General features: G+C 41.8%; 2 protein-coding genes across 4 annotated transcripts in view; both read right to left on the bottom strand.

Annotated features, from left to right (window-relative positions):
* The window catches only part of LOC308680154 (BICD cargo adaptor 2), a 34,385-nt gene extending 30,909 nt beyond the window's left edge, over positions 1-3,476 (bottom strand). For both annotated transcript variants that reach the window (XM_081348105.1, XM_081348104.1), the window contains exon 1: positions 3,051-3,476. In XM_081348105.1, the coding sequence (XP_081204231.1) occupies positions 3,051-3,275 (225 nt within the window). In that variant the 5' untranslated portion in view covers positions 3,276-3,476. The remainder of the gene's footprint in view (positions 1-3,050) is intronic.
* Positions 3,477-14,921: 11,445 nt separating this feature from the next.
* The window catches only part of gnb1a (guanine nucleotide binding protein (G protein), beta polypeptide 1a), a 55,629-nt gene continuing 49,556 nt past the window's right edge, over positions 14,922-20,994 (bottom strand). For both annotated transcript variants that reach the window (XM_081349318.1, XM_081349317.1), the window contains exons 8-11: positions 19,869-20,070; positions 19,540-19,756; positions 18,252-18,367; positions 14,922-16,739 (exon numbers count right to left, since the gene is read on the bottom strand). In XM_081349318.1, the coding sequence (XP_081205444.1) occupies positions 18,261-18,367; positions 19,540-19,756; positions 19,869-20,070 (526 nt within the window). In that variant the 3' untranslated portion in view covers positions 14,922-16,739; positions 18,252-18,260. The remainder of the gene's footprint in view (positions 16,740-18,251; positions 18,368-19,539; positions 19,757-19,868; positions 20,071-20,994) is intronic.

Below are 20,994 nucleotides of genomic sequence, written 5' to 3'. Positions count from 1 at the left end.
GAGTGTGTGTTCACACGTCACAGCTGTGGTGTGGTTATCTTGTATGGGCCATACGTTTAGTCCTGATACGCTTTGCATTCACACTGGCATTCTTAACACCAGACCTAAAGATACACACACACACACACACACACACACACACACACACACAAAAATGCTTTTACAACATATTCCACGACAGAACTTACCGAACATCCAAAACAAGGCTGTGTTCTGGGATAAATGCGCTCGCTGTATGTGCGTAGCTGCATATGATGGTATTCTGAACTCATGAAGAGCTTATTAAATGTGTAAAGGAGTAAAACCAGTGTCAGGAATCCCTCCGTCACACACACACACACACACACCTGCTGTGAGGAGATGTGGTCCTGATGCCTGAACTGAACTATGACCAGAAAAAACAAATGTCCTTTTCAGGGTCGCATCTTGTGACATCACGTCCTGTTTTTGGTTCGCTCGGTTCGTTTGGTCCGTGTTGTGAGCGATCGCATCAGGGTTCGTTTTAATCCAACCAAACATGCCAAGTGTGAACACGCCCTTATATGCTAAATTTAGGGATGCACGATATATCAGCCACCATATCGGTATCGGCCGACATCGGTTCATTTTTAATGTTATCGTTATCGGCCTGATAAGAAAATTTGTCTGATATATTAAAACCGATAAATACTGGATTATTTCCTCCAGCTGAGACTCTCAGATGCGCACTGTTCAACAAGATGATTATGAATTGCTTGAAATATGATTTGAATCACTTCAGAAAAGGAAAATACAGTAAAGCGATACAAGTCTGTCATATCGGCTACATAACATTATAATTCTGCCAAACTGTTGATATCAGTGCATCCCTAGCTAAATCTGTGAAAATCCATGTGAATATATTATAAATATCTGATGTTGTCCAGTTATGGTGTGGGAAGGCCTCCTTCATTACAGAGATAGGCCTACTCTTATTTTACTCTTACTGTTTTAGACGGATATTAGATTTCACACATTAAACACAATAATTGTGTCACATGATGTGTTGTTCACACACTGTAAACAACAGCTTCTTACCACTGAGATATAATTCAGAAATCAGCAAAATAAAAGATGCACAGTGTGAATTTAATAATCATGAATGACCTTTAAACCAATTTCCCGCATGGTTGTCTTCATCAGTTTGGATGAAGAGCTGATTTACCAGGATTTTCATGATCGCAAAACTAAAATGCAGATCACTGTCCCAAAAGAGGGTGTGTGTGTGTGTGTGTAAGCCCCGATTGGCTCATCGTTACAACAGAGCTTCTGCATTCGAGAACTATTTGCACAATAACTTTACTTGTTTACTAGTTAACTTCTTGAGTGACCCGGACGGCAGTGTGGGTCATATGACTGACTCAACGACGGACAGGAAGATGAGACAAAACCCATCAAGGAATTTCAGGAAAGCTTGGAAACTGAATGAAATGGGAATTAACTGGTTTTAATAAAAGCTTGCCAGTCATGACAAACCCTTTCAGTTATTCTCTTTCTCTCTCTGTGTCTCTCTGTGTGTCTCTCTAACACACACACACACACACACACACACACACACGGAGACTCATTCCCAGCATGACGAGATACTGAGGCGTGTTTTTCCACATTCTCATCATTCCGGCTCCGGCTGAAACTCGCTCGGCCGTTTAGGAGGGGACAAAAACTCCCGCAAAAATTCAAAAGCAGGCCTGACATAATTCACCACAACACACGAGCATGATCATCTCACTCCTGATTTTGAGAGATGATCACATTAGTGGGAATAAAGCAACAGAAGATAAAAAATATGACCATGAGATGATGACTACAATGATAAAGATATATATAGTTAAAATGTATAGTTAATATATATATATATATATAAATGTTCTAAGAATAGCAGAGTCCACACACACAACAACACTAACAACACAGAAAAACAATATAGTTGAAATCATTTTTTTCAAAACTGACAGCCAATCAGAATCCAGAGATCGAGCATTTAAAGCAACAGACACAAAACTGCAGAATTCACTCTATATATTTTCCAAATGCATGTTATATTTGCCTCCATTTTTAAGCATCTCAACATCCAATCAACAACTGATGCATGTCACATATATATATATATATATAAATAATCAAAATTTGAGAAAAGACCATTATGGAGAATTATTAGTCGTCTGCTACATCAGAAACCTTTTTTATTTTGCTATTCTTCCCAACCACCGCCACAGGATTGTGGGATATCATAAGTAACATATGAAAAACTCAAGCAGAATAATGAATGTCAGGAAATAATCACTGTATTAATCTTCTCATGAAAGCAGCATTTTTCATCTTGCGGACACATCCAGTGACACACTGACAGTGTTTCCCCATGTTCACTTCAAGTCATTCCATCATCTCAGCAACACAACAGCATCACTTCACCACATCTACATCAATCTGGGGCCGGGGGAGGTTTAGAGAAAAATATAGAGTATATTCTATAGAAATATAAAATTTGGATTCAAATAAATAATAAAAAATAGAATAGATGCACATAGATTAGATAAACAGTAAAATGTGTATAAAATAAACATTAAAAAAAATTGATTGATTTAAATAAAACGTAATGTATCTTAACAGACTCTAAATATATATATAGTATTTTTATAGATTTATATATTGAAAATATAAGTCTTAGATCATAGATGGACGGGGTGTCTCACGAGGATGATCACAATCATATTTTCCGGAAAATGCTTTAAACTGGTAGCCCGGTTGTATAAAATTTTTGTATTGTGTATATAATGGGTATAAATTGGGTTATATTAATAATATAACACACACACACATATTTTTTATATATTTATTTATCTTAAGATGGAGGGAGGGGGTGTCTGTGTCTCCCGGGGATGCTCGTATTCGGTGTCCCGCGGCCTCTCAGAGATTAGAAACCCCCTGGCCTACACAACCACATCATTTACACCCCAAACACATAATACGGCAGCGTTTCGCGAGCGTTAATATTAATCGCGGCGCGTTGGTGTCGCAGTTGTGTCGGTTACCTCTCTCAGCAGCTCGAGCTCCTGACGCACGCTCTCGCACTCCGCGTCCAGCTCGTCGTACCGCAGCTTGAGCTGCTGCTTCTCCTCCAGCACCGCGAGCCCGTACTCCGCCGCCTGGATCTTCTCCTGCGTGGTCTCGGCCAGCTCCCGGGACAGCCGCAGCACCTCCTCCGACGCCCGCGACGCCCGCGTCCAGTCGCCCTGCTGCTCCTCCGCGGATATCATCTTTAACGGCAGTCGCGCTCAGATCCCCCCGTGCGCGCGCTGCATGACCGTGATATATTCCTGCTCGGGAGCGGGTGATGGATGAGGAGCGTGTGCGTTTATTCTTCCATGACAGCGGATCGATCAGCTCCTCTCCGCTCCGCTCCCCCTCAATAACACGGAGAGGAGAAGGGGCTGTAATCTATCGAGGGATCTGTCGGAATGGAGGATTCCTCCTTGGACTTTTTTTATGGGAGATGTAGTTTATTTCAACCGCTTTTGCGAGGTCTCAAATGGAGCAGAAAACTCATTTCCCATGACTCCCTGCGGTATGACAGTTTGGATACCGGAAGCCCGTGTGAACCGGCTCCCTGCGCGTGACGTGGAGATGTCCGTTGAGTTCAGTGGAGAACTGGAGATATTTATCTTATCTACTAATGTTATGTTATTATAACTTGCGGTTTGTACAACAGATTTGAATAGCAGCTCAGAAAATGTGTGTTATTGAGGAAAAGTGTGCTGTAAATAACACAAGCAATCAGAATGATGTCATAGACGTTAACGGTCCGTTCACACTCACATCCGTAACGTCTTAAAATCCCTCTTTCACACCAAATGTGACTAAAAAAAAAAACAGGAATGAATCGTCGACGAATTTTCCGACTCCTTCCACATCCAAAGCGAGAAGAAACAGTCTCTTACTGCATCGGACGTGTTTGAGATCACGAAATGAAGCTCTGAGACTTTCTCCTGATTTAATTTGAATAGGGAAAACACTGAAATCATCGGAGTGTGTCAAACAGCGCCATCTGGTGCTCGCAACATGTACAACAGTCAAATACAGTGTCTGGAAATATACTGCTTATTTTATCAACTGTCAACTTTGGTATAACTGAAACAGTCTCACTTGCATTAGACTAGTCTATGAGCAAATGTTAGACTTGTCTAACACTATAGGCCGGTCTAAAATAGCTTTGTGAAACCGGCCCCAAGAGTGTCTTATAATCATTCAAACATCTATCGTACTTGAAGGCTTGAAGAGTCGGTGAGGCAGACACAAGTGAGTGTGTGAGTGAGTGTGTGTGTGAGTGAGTGAGTCAGTGAGGCAGACACAACTCTAATCAGCAGACTCAGTGTGTAATGTGTGTAATGTAGTGTGTGAGAGCAGAGGTTGATCTGGTGTGGGTTTATCAAGATCTAGGCTATTACATGGACAATTACATCCCCGTACGGGCCACTGATCTACTGTACGCCGGTAGTGCTGTCCACATCTCTGAGTGACCTTTGTCTGCAAAGATAAGATGTGAGAATCCATAAGTCAAGAGGCTTTTATTGTGATTTCGGCATTATACAGTGATACACAGTGAGAGGCGTGACGTGAGACGACAAACACTATGAGCCGAGATACAAAACTAAAAGCGGAGCAATTCCAACAGGGTCCTCCTCACACCATCTGTGTGTGTGTGTGTGTGTGTGTGTGTGTGTGTGTGTGTGTTTGTGTGTGTGTGTGTGTGTGTGTGTGTGTGTGTGTGTGTGTGTGTGTGTGAAAACGTGCAGACAGCACGAGATATTACGAACAGCGACAGTGCAGCACCGCACAGTAAAGTGTGTGTGCAAATACATTGACAGTATAATAATAAATATATTACATGTAAACATTGTAGTTTTGCTGCAAAGTTGATAGGTCTGATCCTGATTGGTCTGATCCTGATTGGCCTGATCCTGATTGGCTTGATCCTGATTGGTCTGATCCTGATTGGTCTGATCCTGATTGGCCTGATCCTGATTGGTCTGATCCTGATTGGCCTGATCCTGATTGGTCTGATCCTGATTGGTCTGATCCTGATTGGCCTGATCCTGATTGGCCTGATCCTGATTTGGTCTGGTTCTGATTGGTCTGATCCTGATTGGCCTGATCCTGATTGGCCTGATCCTGATTGGCCTGATCCTGATTGGTCTGATCCTGATTGGTCTGATCCTGATTGGCCTGATCCTGATTGGTCTGATCCTGATTGGTCTGATCCTGATTGGCCTGATCCTGATTGGCTTGATCCTGATTGGTCTGATCCTGATTGGTCTGATCCTGATTGGCCTGATCCTGATTGGTCTGATCCTGATTGGCCTGATCCTGATTGGCTTGATCCTGATTGGTCTGATCCTGATTGGTCTGATCCTGATTGGCCTGATCCTGATTGGTCTGATCCTGATTGGCCTGATCCTGATTGGTCTGATCCTGATTGGTCTGATCCTGATTGGCCTGATCCTGATTTGGTCTGGTTCTGATTGGTCTGATCCTGATTGGCCTGATCCTGATTGGCCTGATCCTGATTGGCCTGATCCTGATTGGTCTGATCCTGATTGGCCTGATCCTGATTGGTCTGATCCTGATTGGTCTGATCCTGATTGGCCTGATCCTGATTGGCCTGATCCTGATTTGGTCTGGTTCTGATTGGTCTGATCCTGATTGACCTGATCCTGATTGGCCTGATCCTGATTGGGTCTGGTTCTGATTGGTCTGATCCTGATTGGCCTGATCCTGATTGGCCTGATCCTGATTGGCCTGATCCTGATTTGGTCTGGTTCTGATTGGTCTGATCCTGATTGGCCTGATCCTGATTGGTCTGATCCTGATTGGCCTGATCCTGATTTGGTCTGGTTCTGATTGGTCTGATCCTGATTGACCTGATCCTGATTGGCCTGATCCTGATTGGCCTGATCCTGATTTGGTCTGGTTCTGATTGGTCTGATCCTGATTGGCCTGATCCTGATTGGTCTGATCCTGATTGGCCTGATCCTGATTGGCCTGAATCTGATTGGCCTGATCCTGATTTGGTCTGGTTCTGATTGGTCTGATCCTGATTGGCCTGATCCTGATTGGTCTGATCCTGATTGGCCTGATCCTGATTGGCCTGATCCTGATTGGCCTGATCCTGATTGGCCTGATCCTGATTGGTCTGATCCTGATTTGGTCTGATCCTGATTGGTCTGATCCTGATTGGCCTGATCCTGATTTGGTCTGGTTCTGATTGGTCTGATCCTGATTGGCCTGATCCTGATTGGTCTGATCCTGATTGGTCTGATCCTGATTGGCCTGATCCTGATTTGGTCTGGTTCTGATTGGTCTGATCCTGATTGGTCTGATCCTGATTGGTCTGATCCTGATTGGTCTGATCCTGATTGGCCTGATCCTGATTTGGTCTGGTTCTGATTGGCCTGATCCTGATTTGGTCTGGTTCTGATTGGTCTGATCCTGATTGGTCTGATCCTGATTGGTCTGATCCTGATTGGTCTGATCCTGATTGGCCTGATCCTGATTTGGTCTGGTTCTGATTGGCCTGATCCTTATTTGGTCTGGTTCTGATTGGTCTGATCCTGATTGGCCTGATCCTGATTGGCCTGATCCTGATTGGCCTGATCCTGATTGACTAGGGCAGGGGTTTTCAACCGGTGGTCCGCGGCGGCATTGCATGTGGTCCGTGACATGCATTCCAGCCTACGTAATTTCACTAATAAAATAACTTTTTTTCCATAAAAAAAAAAGTTTGTCTTAAAAAAAAAAAGGTAAGTCAGTCAGTAATAAATACATTGGCATTCAGTAAAGTGTCGAACCCATAAAAAGTAGAACCATTGTCCGCTTTACATAAAACAAATCACGACATGACCTTGTGCTAGTGAGTGGCGTTCACACCAAACGCGAGTGATTTTCATGTCAAGACGATGTAAAGATGCGTTTACGCGCATCTGGAGGTCCTGCGGCGCGAATGAGGCGTTTAGCGCGGCGCGGACGCGTGAATGAGGCGAATTGAGCGTCTGGCGTGATACGCGATTTGAGGGTGAGAGAGCGAGAGAGAATTCTGATTAGTCGAGAGGATATATCGCGTTTAGGCTAAAAATAGGTTTGGCGCTTATCGCGGTTTGGAAAGAAACTGCATCTTGCAGTACATTTTAAACAAGGAAATATAGCGATTTGGCATGAAACGTTGATGGAGCAGTGAATAGGTTCAGTACACAGCAAAATGACATGACAAACGCATTTTTTTTTTTTTTTTTTTAATGCCATTTCCTCAATTCGATGTCCGACTGTGCTATCTGACAAAGGAATCCACACACTACACACACACAAAATAGTGGGCCGCCGATTACTTGTTAGTCAGAATGGTGGTCCCTGGCACAGAACCAGTTGAAAACCCCTGTACCTGGGGCACGTTCAAGTTCAAAACGGTGCGCAACGTTTTGCTACGGTTTCCGGGTTGAACGTCATGTTTCCTGGAAACGACGTGCACCGGTGTGCAACGGGGTTTGAGATACGTTTTCTCTTGTTTGGTGGGTGTGTCAGAACTGCAGTCCAATCAGCAGCAACATGTATATAAAGCACACGGTATTAAAGTGAACTCGCACAATGGGTTCAAGGAAAGTAATTTACAAATGTGTTCGATGCAGCAACAACTGAGGATATTAGAAGACATGTTTGTCGTAAGTTTTATTGTAAAAATATAGGATATCAACATTATGATGTAGTTGTTTATATTTTTAGCTTCATTGCAAGTGTATGACATTTGGTATAGAAATAAACAATGGTAATTAAGTGCTTTTCCTAAAAATGCAGGGTATTAAAACAGTATGAACTACAAATAAAGTCAGTATGTGAGGCTAAATAGATGTGTTTTAGTCTGAATTAGGTAAGATGTGTGCTTCCATTTCAGTTTCAGCAATCCTTTCACTCGATTGGGATGTTCTCTTTTGTTCTGGGCGGCAAGTGCAGTAACTGTAACATCGGGCATATTTTGTAGTATTAAACACATATTTATACCGACTTCATCAGGCTCCGAAAATTCTTCAGAAAGAACGCAAAGAATGGCCTTCTCAGCTGCCATAGTTGCAACTCTAGCGTCATCAGAACAGTGTGTTCAACGCATCACCGTTTATGTTTAAAAAACGTTGTGCAACGTTTTGTCTGGGCTGAACGCAGCCCCCGATTGGGTCTGATCCTGATTGGCCTGATCCTGATTGGGTCTGATCCTGATTGGCCTGATCCTGATTGGTCTAGTCTTGGTTCCATTGAAAAGGACCACCTCAAACACGTAATGGAGGCTGAATAGGTGCCATTTGTTTTGCTCTGTCTTGATTTCCTCTGTGATTGTGTGTTTTTTGTAAAACTTGTTTTTGTTCATTCGATTTATAACTCTTAGGTTGTTTTGAATTACTTTGGTCTTCAGTTATATTGTGTAAATATTATTTGTAAATACTCAATTTAGGGAAAGTAGGGAGTATGACGCCATTTCTTTTGCATATATGTTTATTCTATGTTTTGGGTTAAGGAGTTAAGCAAGTCGCGTTGTATTTTTCTTTTGATGTGATTTTCTTTAGAGGGTATTTTAGTAATTTACTAAAGGGTAATTTAGGAACTAGTTATTTTTGTTTATTATTTTGGCCTTGTCCATTCCTGAATTTAACCCCTTCGTTTCTGGTTTTCACTATATTTTTGTCAGTAAATGCATATTTGTTTTAAACCCTATCTTTGTGAGTGAGCGCACATTCATGTTGCGGCTGGCCCTAGATGGTCCTACAACATCTGAAAGTTCGATCAGGGATGCGTTTCCCAAAGCTTCGTCGTTACCAATAGAATTCAATGGAACTTGCGACCATAGTTGGCTAACGATGCTTTTGGGAAACACACCCCAGAATGTTATATTTTTTGGTGGAAATGTCAACATTTTGTGTCGTAATAAAAATAAAATGCTGTCAAAAGTGGGGGGTTTGTTGATCTGACATTTCCAAATTTGAAAAATCTGAAAACACATAGAAAAAGTAGCAGGGCTGAGCCACTTGGTGGCGCTACTATAGAGCAAACATGAAACCTTTGGTCTGGCTGATTCCAACTGGACATGAAGTGTGTTTGAGTTCATCATAGTCCACAGCTGCGGCCGAAAGCTGGAAAATATCAGATCATGGATGGATGGATGCTGTAAGGTCATGGATGGATAGATGGATGCTGTAAGGTCATGGATGGATGGATGGATGCAGTAAGGTCATGGATGGATGGATGGATGGATGCTGTAAGGTCATGGATGGATGGATGGATGGATGCTGGATGCTGTAAGGTCATGGATGGATGGATGCTGTAAGGTCATGGATGGATGGATGGATGCTGTAAGGTCATGGATGGATGGATGGATGGATGCTGTAAGGTCATGGATGGATGGATGGATGGATGCTGGATGCTGTAAGGTCATGGATGGATGGATGGATGGATGCTGTAAGGTCATGGATGGATGGATGCTGTAAGGTCATGGATGGATGGATGGATGCTGTAAGGTCATGGATGGATGGATGGATGCTGTAAGGTCATGGATGGATGGATGGATGGATGGATGGATGCTGGATGCTGTAAGGTCATGGATGGATGGATGGGTGGATGCTGTAAGGTCATGGATGGATGGATGGATGCTGTAAGGTCATGGATGGATGGATGGATGCTGTAAGGTCATGGATGGATAGATGGATGGATGCTGTAAGGTCATGGATGGATGGATGCTGTAAGGTCATAGATGGATGGATGGATGGATGCTGTAAGGTCATGGATGGATGGATGCTGGATGCTGTAAGGCAGTGGTTTTCAAACTTTTTCAAGAGCGACCCTTTTTTTTTTTTTTTAAATTGACGCGACCCATAGGCCTATATAGGCCCATTCTTAAGCCTTTTGTTAACAACCGCTTTTGATGATGCACGTGCAGTGGCTTATCCGTGACGCGATCGCAACGCAAAGTTGATTCTGCACTCTTTTGATCTATAGCTAAAGCTACAGGGATACTAATTAACCGGGTAACCATTAACCATTGTAAGAATTTTAACCAATTAATATAGCCTACTATCGTTTGCTGTATGCTTAATATTCCACAACAAATCCTTTAAATTTAATTATATTCAGAACAGAACAAGAATGAAAAAAATATATATAAACAAGCCAAAGCGAAATAATTTAAAGCGAAAGTGAAAGTAAGCGGCGTTGGGCTCATGTAGCCTAACTCTCTCATTCGAATACATTTTTTTTTCCATATTCGCGATTTATTTGGATGCTAAACTATTATTTATTATAGGCTTCTAAGAAAAAATGAAAATGATTATCCCCCCAAATTTTAAATATTTATTAGGCTTCAAAAAATATAAAAACTTTAATTTAAGTGAACTTAAAACAAACCTTACATAAACCCATTATAAATGTCATTACCTGCCTTTCCTGTCTAACAGGTATGCAATATACAGAAATTGAATAAAGGTTATCAAAACATTCTGCACTGCATAAATTATAAACTAAATATAGATAAATCCTTATTAAAGCTACAAGCATTCTTTAGTCAAGAGCAGTTAGTAATTTTCTCAGAGAATTAGCTGCTGCCACTTTAGGACCAGCCACAGCTGACGATCTCACGCATCCCATTCTCTCACTACTCTTTACTTTAATTTAAGATTTAATTTAACTCGTTTAAGACTGTTCTTGTGAGGATACTCGACAAAACGGACATTTTGGCATGTGTGTTGCTCGTTCTAGCGCGAAAGAGAACTTGATACTGGCGCGCGTCTATCTGTGGGTTTGTGTTTGTGTTTGTGTGTGTCAGGATCACTGACAGCGCGTTCTCTTTTGTCTTGTCGCGCATGAAAAAGCATTTGCATGAATAAGAGCGGGATAATATAACGATAGCTTAGTCACCTGTTGTTGTTTCTGGCGTTTCATCGCCTGTGCCGCAACCGCGATACCACGGAGGAGCAGGACCGAGCCTATGTCGATGCGCGCGCGTCCGCGTCCGGGAACATCGTGTGCACACTATATAAACAAATAGCAAACGGGATTTTGGATTTTGAAAAGTGGGGAGGACATGTCCCCATAAGAAGTTACGCTCGTGGGCTTCTTTGTACTTCACTCACGTTCCAATATCGATCCCTCTTCAGAAAATCACCCTCTTCAGATGCGCAAAAATGTGCTTTGTAACATCACAGTGGAGCGGTGCTTACGCTGAATGGCACGAATTGTAGGCTATATTGACTATTTAAACAGAGCCGTGTAATTTTTATGTGAGGTTGACCATTTTATTTTGATAATGAACCGGCTGCGATGTCAAGATTGCAATGCTGGAATATGTTGTGTGCGTGTGAGGCGCCACCGGCACGATGGAATCATAGAAATACTCCGTTATTTTGTTCAGGACATCATTTGAAACTGAAACTGATTTATTTATATTTGTGTACACTCGCAATAAAACACAACATTGTGCTTTTGTAAAATAAAGAAAACAAACAAACTGCCGTCTCGGTTTCCTTTCCGTCAACTTTGTTTGTGAGGCAGCGCGCCTTCCAGAAATGAACCAAACTCAGCAGTATGCTGTCAGTTTTTTCTTTCGTTTTATTAATCTATTAATTGTTTAAATAGCCATGTTGCGTGTGTTTCTTTTACATAGGCTTATAGACTATGATTTTATGAAAACAAATTTAGTTCTTTAATTTAATTATATTTTCCTTAAATCATCCTGGCGACCCATTTTTTAAGTCTCGCGACCCACCCGAGGGTCGCGACCCAGGGTTTGAAAACCACTGCTGTAAGGTCATGGATGGATGGATGCTGTAAGGTCATGGATGGATAGATGGATGGATGCTGTAAGGTCATGGATGGATGGATGCTGTAAGGTCATGGATGGATGGATGGATGGATGCTGTAAGGTCATGGATGGATGGATGGATGGATGGATGCTGGATGCTGTAAGGTCATGGATGGATGGATGCTGTAAGGTCATGGATGGATGGATGGATGCTGTAAGGTCATGGATGGATGGATGGATGGATGGATGCTGGATGCTGTAAGGTCATTGATGGATAGATGGATGGATGCTGTAAGGTCATGGATGGATGGATGGATGCTGTAAGGTCATGGATGGATGGATGGATGCTGTAAGGTCATGGATGGATAGATGGATGGATGCTGTAAGGTCATGGATGGATAGATGGATGGATGGATGCTGTAAGGTCATGGATGGATGGATGCTGTAAGGTCATGGATGGATGGATGGATGCTGTAAGGTCATGGATGGATGGATGCTGTAAGGTCATGGATGGATGGATGCTGTAAGGTCATGGATGGATGGATGCTGTAAGGTCATGGATGGATGGATGGATGGATGCTGTAAGGTCATGGATGGATGGATGTATGCTGTAAGGTCATGGATGGATGGATGGATGTTGTAAGGTCATGGATGGATGGATGGATGCTGTAAGGTCATGGATGGATGGATGGATGCTGTAAGGTCATGGATGGATGGATGCTGTAAGGTCATGGATGGATGGACGCTGTAAGGTCATGGATGGATGGACGCTGTAAGGTCATGGATGGATGGATGGATGCTGAAAGGTCATGGATGGATGGATGGATGCTGTAAGGTCATGGATGGATGGATGCTGTAAGGTCATGGATGGATGGATGCTGTAAGGTCATGGATAGATGGATGGATGCTGTAAGGTCATGGATAGATGGATGGATGCTGTAAGGTCATGGATGGATGGATGGATGCTGTAAGGCCATGGATGGATGGATGGATGCTGTAAGGTCATGGATGGTTGGATGGATGCTGTAAGGTCATGGATGGATGGATGGATGCTGTAAGGTCATGGATGGATGGATGGATGCTGTAAGGTCATGGATGGATGGATGGATGGATGGATGCTGTAAGGTCATGGATGGATGGATGGATGCTGTAAGGTCATGGATGGATGGATGGATGCTGTAAGGTCATGGATGGATGGATGGATGGATGCTGTAAGGTCATGGATGGATGGATGGATGGATGCTGTAAGGTCATGGATGGATGCTGTAAGCTCATGGATGGATGGATGGATGCTGTAAGGTCATGGATGGATGGATGGATGGATGCTGTAAGGTCATGAATGGATGGATGGATGCTGTAAGGTCATGGATGGATGGATGGATGGATGCTGTAAGGTCATGGATGGATGGATGGATGGATGGATGCTGTAAGGTCATGGATGGATGGATGGATGGATGCTGTAAGGTCATGGATGGATGGATGGATGCTGTAAGGTCATGGATGGATGGATGGATGCTGTAAGGTCATGGATGGATGGATGCTGTAAGGTCATGGATGGATGGATGGATGCTGTAAGGTCATGGATGGATGGATGGATGGATGGATGCTGTAAGGTCATGGATGGATGGATGGATGCTGTAAGGTCATGGATGGATGGATGGATGGATGGATGCTGTAAGGTCATGTATGGATGGATGGATGCTGTAAGGTCATGTATGGATGGATGGATGCTGTAAGGTCATGGATGGATGGATGCTGTAAGGTCATGTATGGATGGATGCTGTAAGGTCATGGATGGATGGATGGATGGATGGATGCTGTAAGGTCATGTATGGATGGATGGATGGATGCTGTAAGGTCATGGATGGATGGATGCTGTAAGGTCATGTATGGATGGATGGATGGATGCTGTAAGGTCATGGATGGATGGATGATGGATGCTGTAAGGTCATGGATGGATGGATGGATGGATGCTGTAAGGTCATGGATGGATGGATGGATGGATGTTGTAAGGTCATGGATGGATGGATGGATGGATGTTGTAAGGTCATGGATGGATGGATGGATGTTGTAAGGTCATGGATGGATGGATGGATGTTGTAAGGTCATGGATGGATGGATGGATGCTGTAAGGTCATGGATGGATGGATGGATGTTGTAAGGTCATGGATGGATGGATGGATGCTGTAAGGTCATGGATGGATAGATGGATGCTGTAAGGTCATGGATGGATGGATGGATGGATGCTGTAAGGTCATGGATGGATGGATGGATGGATGTTGTAAGGTCATGGATGGATGGATGGATGTTGTAAGGTCATGGATGGATGGATGCTGTAAGGTCATGGATGGATGGATGGATGTTGTAAGGTCATGGATGGATGGATGTTGTAAGGTCATGGATGGATGGATGGATGCTGTAAGGTCATGGATGGATAGATGGATGCTGTAAGGTCATGGATGGATGGATGGATGGATGCTGTAAGGTCATGGATGGATGGATGGATGGATGCTGTAAGGTCATGGATGGATGGATGTTGTAAGGTCATGGATGGATGGATGGATGTTGTAAGGTCATGGATGGATGGATGGATGCTGTAAGGTCATGGATGGATGGATGCTGTAAGGTCATGGATGGATGGATGGATGCTGTAAGGTCATGGATGGATGGATGGATGGATGCTGTAAGGTCATGGATGGATGGATGGATGCTGTAAGGTCATGGATGGATGGATGGATGGATGTTGTAAGGTCATGGATGGATGGATGGATGCTGTAAGGTCATGGATGGATGGATGCTGTAAGGTCATGGATGGATGGATGGATGGATGGATGCTGTAAGGTCATGGATGGATGGATAAATTTGGTACAAGTCTTCTTCTGATCACATTATTATAGATTAGCATTAGCATTAGCATGTGACCTCATGCACTATGAACACAGTAAAGGTTTGTTCACAGCTCCACCTATAGACCAAACCTGTGCATAACCTTTAATGCACTGTTCCAGTTCTCTCCTCCTCTCAGGAATCCTGCAGAAAATCATCAATTCATAAAAGAAGAGGAGAAACACCGTAAGATCGTCTCAAACTGCTTTTATTACATCTTAAATAACAGTACATTTTAATATAGTTTCTATCTTGCATCCAGCTTTCTGTTGTACACTGACTTTAAAATTAAATACAAAAGATGGATAAGGGAACAGTGGGGGGGGGTTATCCGTATGGAGAGAGGACAGGGAAGAGAAGAGAGGGAGAAAGAAAAGCAAATTTAGTTATTTTTTAGTCTTTTATTTTTCTTGTCGACTCCAGGCCTAACGCACAACGACAGCACTTTTTTGTTTTTGTACAGAATGTTGCAGAGAAATAACAGAATGGAAGAAATGCCACTACAGCGAAGGAAAGAGCTTTTCTTGATACATGTCGAGAGGAAACGACGAACTCCTGCCATTCAGATGCTGCGTTACTGTTTTCCTTTTATTAAAGAACAGAAAACCTGTTTGTTACAAAATGTCTCTAGCACTGTCTTTGTATCTGAAATTTTTCTTTTGCTACAGAGAGAGAGAGATTTCTTTGTTCTAGTTATTTGAGAGTGTGTTTTTGTACAGGGTCAGTGTGTGTGTGCGTGTGTGTGTGTGTGTGGGGGGATTCACAAACTCTCCATGGACAGAACAACTCACCATTCATTTATGTGATCAACATGTTTGCTTCTCTTAAGTGCATAGCTTTGAAAGTTAAACTAAGTTGTGTATGCACAGAGTAGCAAAAGAAAAAAGTAAAATAAATACTGTGGTGATCTATTAAACAGGTTATTAAAAAAAAAGAAAACATCAAGGACTTAGTTCCATATGCACCTCTTTAAGCAATTCTACAGCATGCGATTCTACGAGTTTCCCACCCATGGCAGACAACCAAAAGAAGAGTTTTTTTTTTTTAATTTTTTAACTTAAAAAGTTTTCAATATCATTATTTTCAAACATTGATTTATACAACATGTCATTCACAGAGTAGTAACTGTTTTCCAAGCACAAAACGGGCACCTCTGTCGAAACCGAACAAAAAAAAAAAAAAAAAAAAATGAAGAACCGCCCACCCCTCCTTCAACATCCTCCACATCAAAGAGAGAAAAGAAAATTATTAAAATGATTGGTTAATCTTCACTGAATTACTCGTCATTTTCCACACACAAAAAAAAGCATGAGCGGAAGAATGGTTAAAATCGACATGGTTTCATCTTCGGAAATCAAGCATTCGTCATCGTGAACAGCACGTGCTCGGTTAGTTAACGTTTTTGAAAATTTTTATTACTTTTGCAAACAAAAAATTGCAAGTAGACCCCAAAAAAAAAGAATTGTGTTAATCAAATTTCCCGGGATTAAATATACAGGCCTGATAGCAGCTAATGGACCCCTGATCAAATCCTTTACGTAAAGACGGATTTTGACAGTTTTAACTACCAATTTGATCCCAAAATATTTAAAAACTGGAAGAGAAAAGCACATCTGCGATCCTGACTGGGGGAAAGAGGTCCAAAAACGGCCCATAAAGCTATCGAGCGCACGTTTCGGTGAGGAACACGCGCCTGCTTCACGCTAAGAGAGATGACGTTAGCATAATGACATAGCAGTGGAATGAGTGTCTTTATGTTCTCAGAAATGGTCCCAGAAGGATTTGCACAATTAGCAACTTTTATCCCCTTGCCCACTACAATCTAGCTGAGTGTAACAATTGTGCTCTTTTTTCTTTTCTTTTCCAAAGGAGAGATTTTTGCTCTTTTGCCGTTTATAGATGTTGGGGGTCAGTTCTGTTGTGTTTGAGAAGGAGAGAGGAGAATAAAATCATCGAACATTTTCATTTTGGAATGGTCTTCCAGTCAACCTTAGAGTCCGGATGCGATCTGGGAAGAAAGGAAAGGAAACATTTACTTACAATCAAATTCACAACTTGAGACTTTTTTACTTCAGTATACTTTTTTTGAAACAGACCGGATGATTAACACTGATTATCAGAGACGCGGGATGCTTTATTAACACACACACACAGTATTGAGTGGTTTAAGTACTGATATATCAATGCATGTGAATTACAGGTCGACTGTATATGCGTTACCACTCCCACTCATTCAGACAGAGGACATCTACAACATATTACAACACAAACACCACAAGTAAACATTGTCATAATTCATCAACAGTAGGATCATAAACGGCAGCTTGGTATAAATGCATGGTTTTCATTTACTGCGAGCCACATTTATTAAAGACGCCCTGTTCTGCCCTTTCACACACTCCTGATGTTGTTTCAGGCTCTACTACAGGGATCAGCAACTCCGGTCCTGGAGGGCCACTGTCCTGCAGAGTTTAGCTTCAGCCCTGATAAAAACTCACCTGCCTGTAATCCTGAAAACACTGATTGCCTTGTTCAGGTGTGTTTAATTAGGGTTGGAGCTAAACTCTGCAGGACAGTGGCCCTCCAGGACCGGAGTTGCTGATCCCTGCTCTACTAGAACAGGTTTTCCTGCTTGAATGTTGATTATTTTCCTCATATTCTCCATTGTTGCGGCTCCTCTCTTCCCAGTCTGTCAGTAACGCTCTGTTTACTTCCTGTCTCTATGAAGCCCCTCCTCCTGAAAAGCACACTGTGCTCTGATTGGTCGGCTGGAGCGGTGTGTTGTGATTGGTCGAGCGCTTCCAGTGTGTTAGGGAAATGTCCCGCCCCTTACCATAACCGCCAGTTTAACACACTACTGACCAACTCAACCAGGCCCCGCCCCTTTATTCTGCGCATTAATTATTATAATGAGGAATATTGTGGTGTTTGTTCCCGGAGGAAACTCAAGACTACAGTGGAGGTGTTTCAGGAGTTCAGGAACACTGACACTGATATAGAGAAGAACGTTCAAACACACTAAAGACAATCACTGCTCCTCAATTTATTGCCTTTTGATGTTAATAATCAAATTAGGTTATATCTTTCTTATTTCCTTTTTTTAGCCCTAAACTGAAGACATCTCAAACAATTCAGACTTTTCTTACACCAGTTAAGGCTTTTAATTGGATGGAACTGAATTGATGTTTTTCATGATCAGCTGATCATCTTTGTAACAGCAGAGGGCAGTAGAGATGCGTGTGTGTGTGTGTGTGTGTGTGTGTGTAGATGATGGAGACTGATTTTCTGAGGCATCATTACATCTATTTATTTGTAAATCTGACATGACTGGAGCCTTAAAGAATGGCCGGCTCCTCCTCAGAGGACATCTGAGGGCTTCTGATGCTGATTCTGGTCTCCACAAACGAATGTGCTGCTTGTTTTACGTCATAAAGAGCAGTGAAGGATTGAGTGTGGAAAGGCGAAGCTTGTGCGTTTACTCTTGAACCCTGTCGCCCGTTCACTGAGATGATCCGTTTACCTTGCGGCTTTAATTCCAGATCTTCAGGAAACTATCCCAGGAGCCAGTAGCCACAGCCATCCCATCATCAGTGACGCCCAAGCAGCTGACGCGGTTATCGTGACCCGCCAAAACCCCTGCAAACACACAACATGCACACGTCACTTACCGGAACACACACATCTGACGGGTTTCTCCCACATCTTCACACTCATTTCACATCAAAGGATGCAACTCTCATAATGATGCTTGGATTATAAAACAATGTCATGCATAAACAGACTACCGGCTAAACCATTTCTTTTAAAAGAGTCTCTTCTTCTCACCAAGAAATGCAACTGTATTATTGCTCAGCTCTTTATATTAAATACATAAGTATTAAATGTATAAGTATACAGTATACTCATGCAGGGCGATATATACACTGGCGGTCAAAATAATGAAATAATTAGAAGTCTGTTCTGCTCACCAAGGCTGCATTTATTTGATCAAAAATACAGTAAAAAATGTATAATTGTATAAAATTGTGAAATATTATTACTATATAAAAGAGCTGTTTTACAGAAATCATTGTAATATGATGATTTGATGCTCAAGAAACATTTCTCATTATCAATGTTGAAATCAGTTGTGCTGCTTCACATTTTTGTGGAAAACATGATACATTTTTCAGGAGTCTTTGATGAATACAGTTCAGTTTCCTCAAACATCTGAAGCAGCACAACTGTATACTGTAAGTTTAATATATTCATTTAACTTATGAATAAGACTTTCTGCTCTGATTTCAGACCTTTTTAAGGCTTTTTGGAAGAATTAAGAGTTTTTAAGAGTGAATTAAGACTTTTTAAGAGTGAATTAAGACTTTTCAAGGGTTTATTAAGACTTTTTAAGGGTGTATTAAGACTTTTTATGAGTGAATTAAGACTTTTTAAGGACGAATTAAGACTTTTCAAGGGTTTATTAAGACTTTTTAAGGGTGTATTAAGACTTTTTAAGGGTGTATTAAGACTTTTTATGAGTGAATTAAGACTTTTTAAGGGTGTATTAAGACTTTTTAAGGGTGTATTAAGACTTTTTATGGGTGAATTAAGACTTTTTAAGGGTGTATTAAGACTTTTTAAGGGTGTATTAAGATTTTATATGAGTGAATTAAGACTTTTTAAGGCCTTCAATCGTGTAAGGGTGAATTAAGACTTCAAGACCTTGTTAAGACCCTAATTGGCTTCATCATCATCATCGTCATCATAAGTAATTCTAAAGTTGGGTTGTCCGTGAATTAGGATCCGTGCAGAACCTCTCTCACACTGACCTGCGCGGTCGGCTTTGAGAGCATCCCACACGTTGCAGTTGAAATCGTCGTAGCCGGCGAGCAGCAGGCGTCCGCTTTTGGAAAAGGCCACGGAGGTGATCCCACAGATGATGTTGTCGTGAGAATAAACCATCAGCTCCTGATCGGCACGCAGGTCAAACAGCCTGCAGGTGGCGTCGTCCGAGCCCGTGGCGAATGCATTTCCGTTGGGGAAAAACTGAGAGGAGAAAACCAGGTTACTAACATCAGGTGAAACGTGTGTGTGTGTGTGTGTGTGTGTGTGTGTGTGTGTGTGTGTATTTCAACGAGTGCACGCAGGAGCCGCTTACACAGATAGCGTTGATGTCGGACTCGTGGCCGGTGAAGGTTTGTCTGCACATGCCTTCTCTGACGTCCCACAGCTTAGCAGAGGCGTCACATGCGCCCGACACAAACAGACGGGTGTCTGGGGCCAGAGACAGTGACATCACATCACCGGTGTGACCTGCGAACGTGGTCGTCTGCTGCCCGGTCTCGATGTCCCACAGAGCACTGAAACAAGCAACACACAAACCAACGCATGAACTTACACGGTTCCAGTCATTGTTATTAGTATTGTGAAATAATAAGCTAATAATAATTAAATTACACCTTTCAATACGGTTTTATATGATTTCATTTATTTACTATGGAAGCTTGTTTCTGCCTCGGCATTTTTTTGTAAAGAAATTGGTGATCTTTACAATGAAACTGAACAACGCATTATTTTCCTGTTATCTCTGTAAAGCTTCTTTGAAACAATCTGCATTGTATAAAGCGCTATATACCGGTAAATAAAAGTGACTTGACTCGCAATTGTGAAACAAAGTCTCAATTACTTTTTTAGTTTAGATAAAAACAAAAAATTGTAAGATATATACTAAGAATTATGAGAAATAAAGACACAATTGTGGCAAACTCCCGATTGCGAGGGGGAAAATCAGAATTGAGAGTTATCAACTGAATTGCGAGAAAATTACTGATTGCATTATTGGCTCAGAATTGTCAGAAAAGTCAGAATTGAGATTGCGAGTGAAAAAAAAAAAAAAAAAAAAAGGAGATATAAACTTGAAATTGCAAGAAATAAAGTCAGAATTGAACTATAAACTCACAACTTAAAAAAAAAGTTAGAATTGTGTTATTAACTATAAAGAAAGTTATAAACTAAATTGCGAGGGGAAAAAAAAATCGAAATTGTGTGTTAACTCGTGATTGTAAGAAAAAGTCAGAATGACACTCTGAATTGGAGGAAAAAAGTGAATTGCACGATAAACTCGCGATTGAGAAAAAGTCAGAATTGTGAGTTATAAAGTCGATACTACAAGATATAAACTTGCCATTGTAAGGACAAAAAGTATTTTTTTTTTATTCCATGGCAGAAACAAGCTTCCAGTTCAAGTATTTATTTCCATTTATGATTATTCGTCTTGTATTATG

The sequence above is a fragment of the Scardinius erythrophthalmus genome (genome assembly GCF_964197995.2).
Source record: "Scardinius erythrophthalmus genome assembly, chromosome: 20".
Classification (NCBI taxonomy): Eukaryota; Metazoa; Chordata; class Actinopteri; order Cypriniformes; family Leuciscidae; genus Scardinius; species Scardinius erythrophthalmus.
The sequence above is the reverse complement of the archived record's forward strand: the minus strand, read 5'-3'. Positions and strand labels throughout refer to the sequence as shown.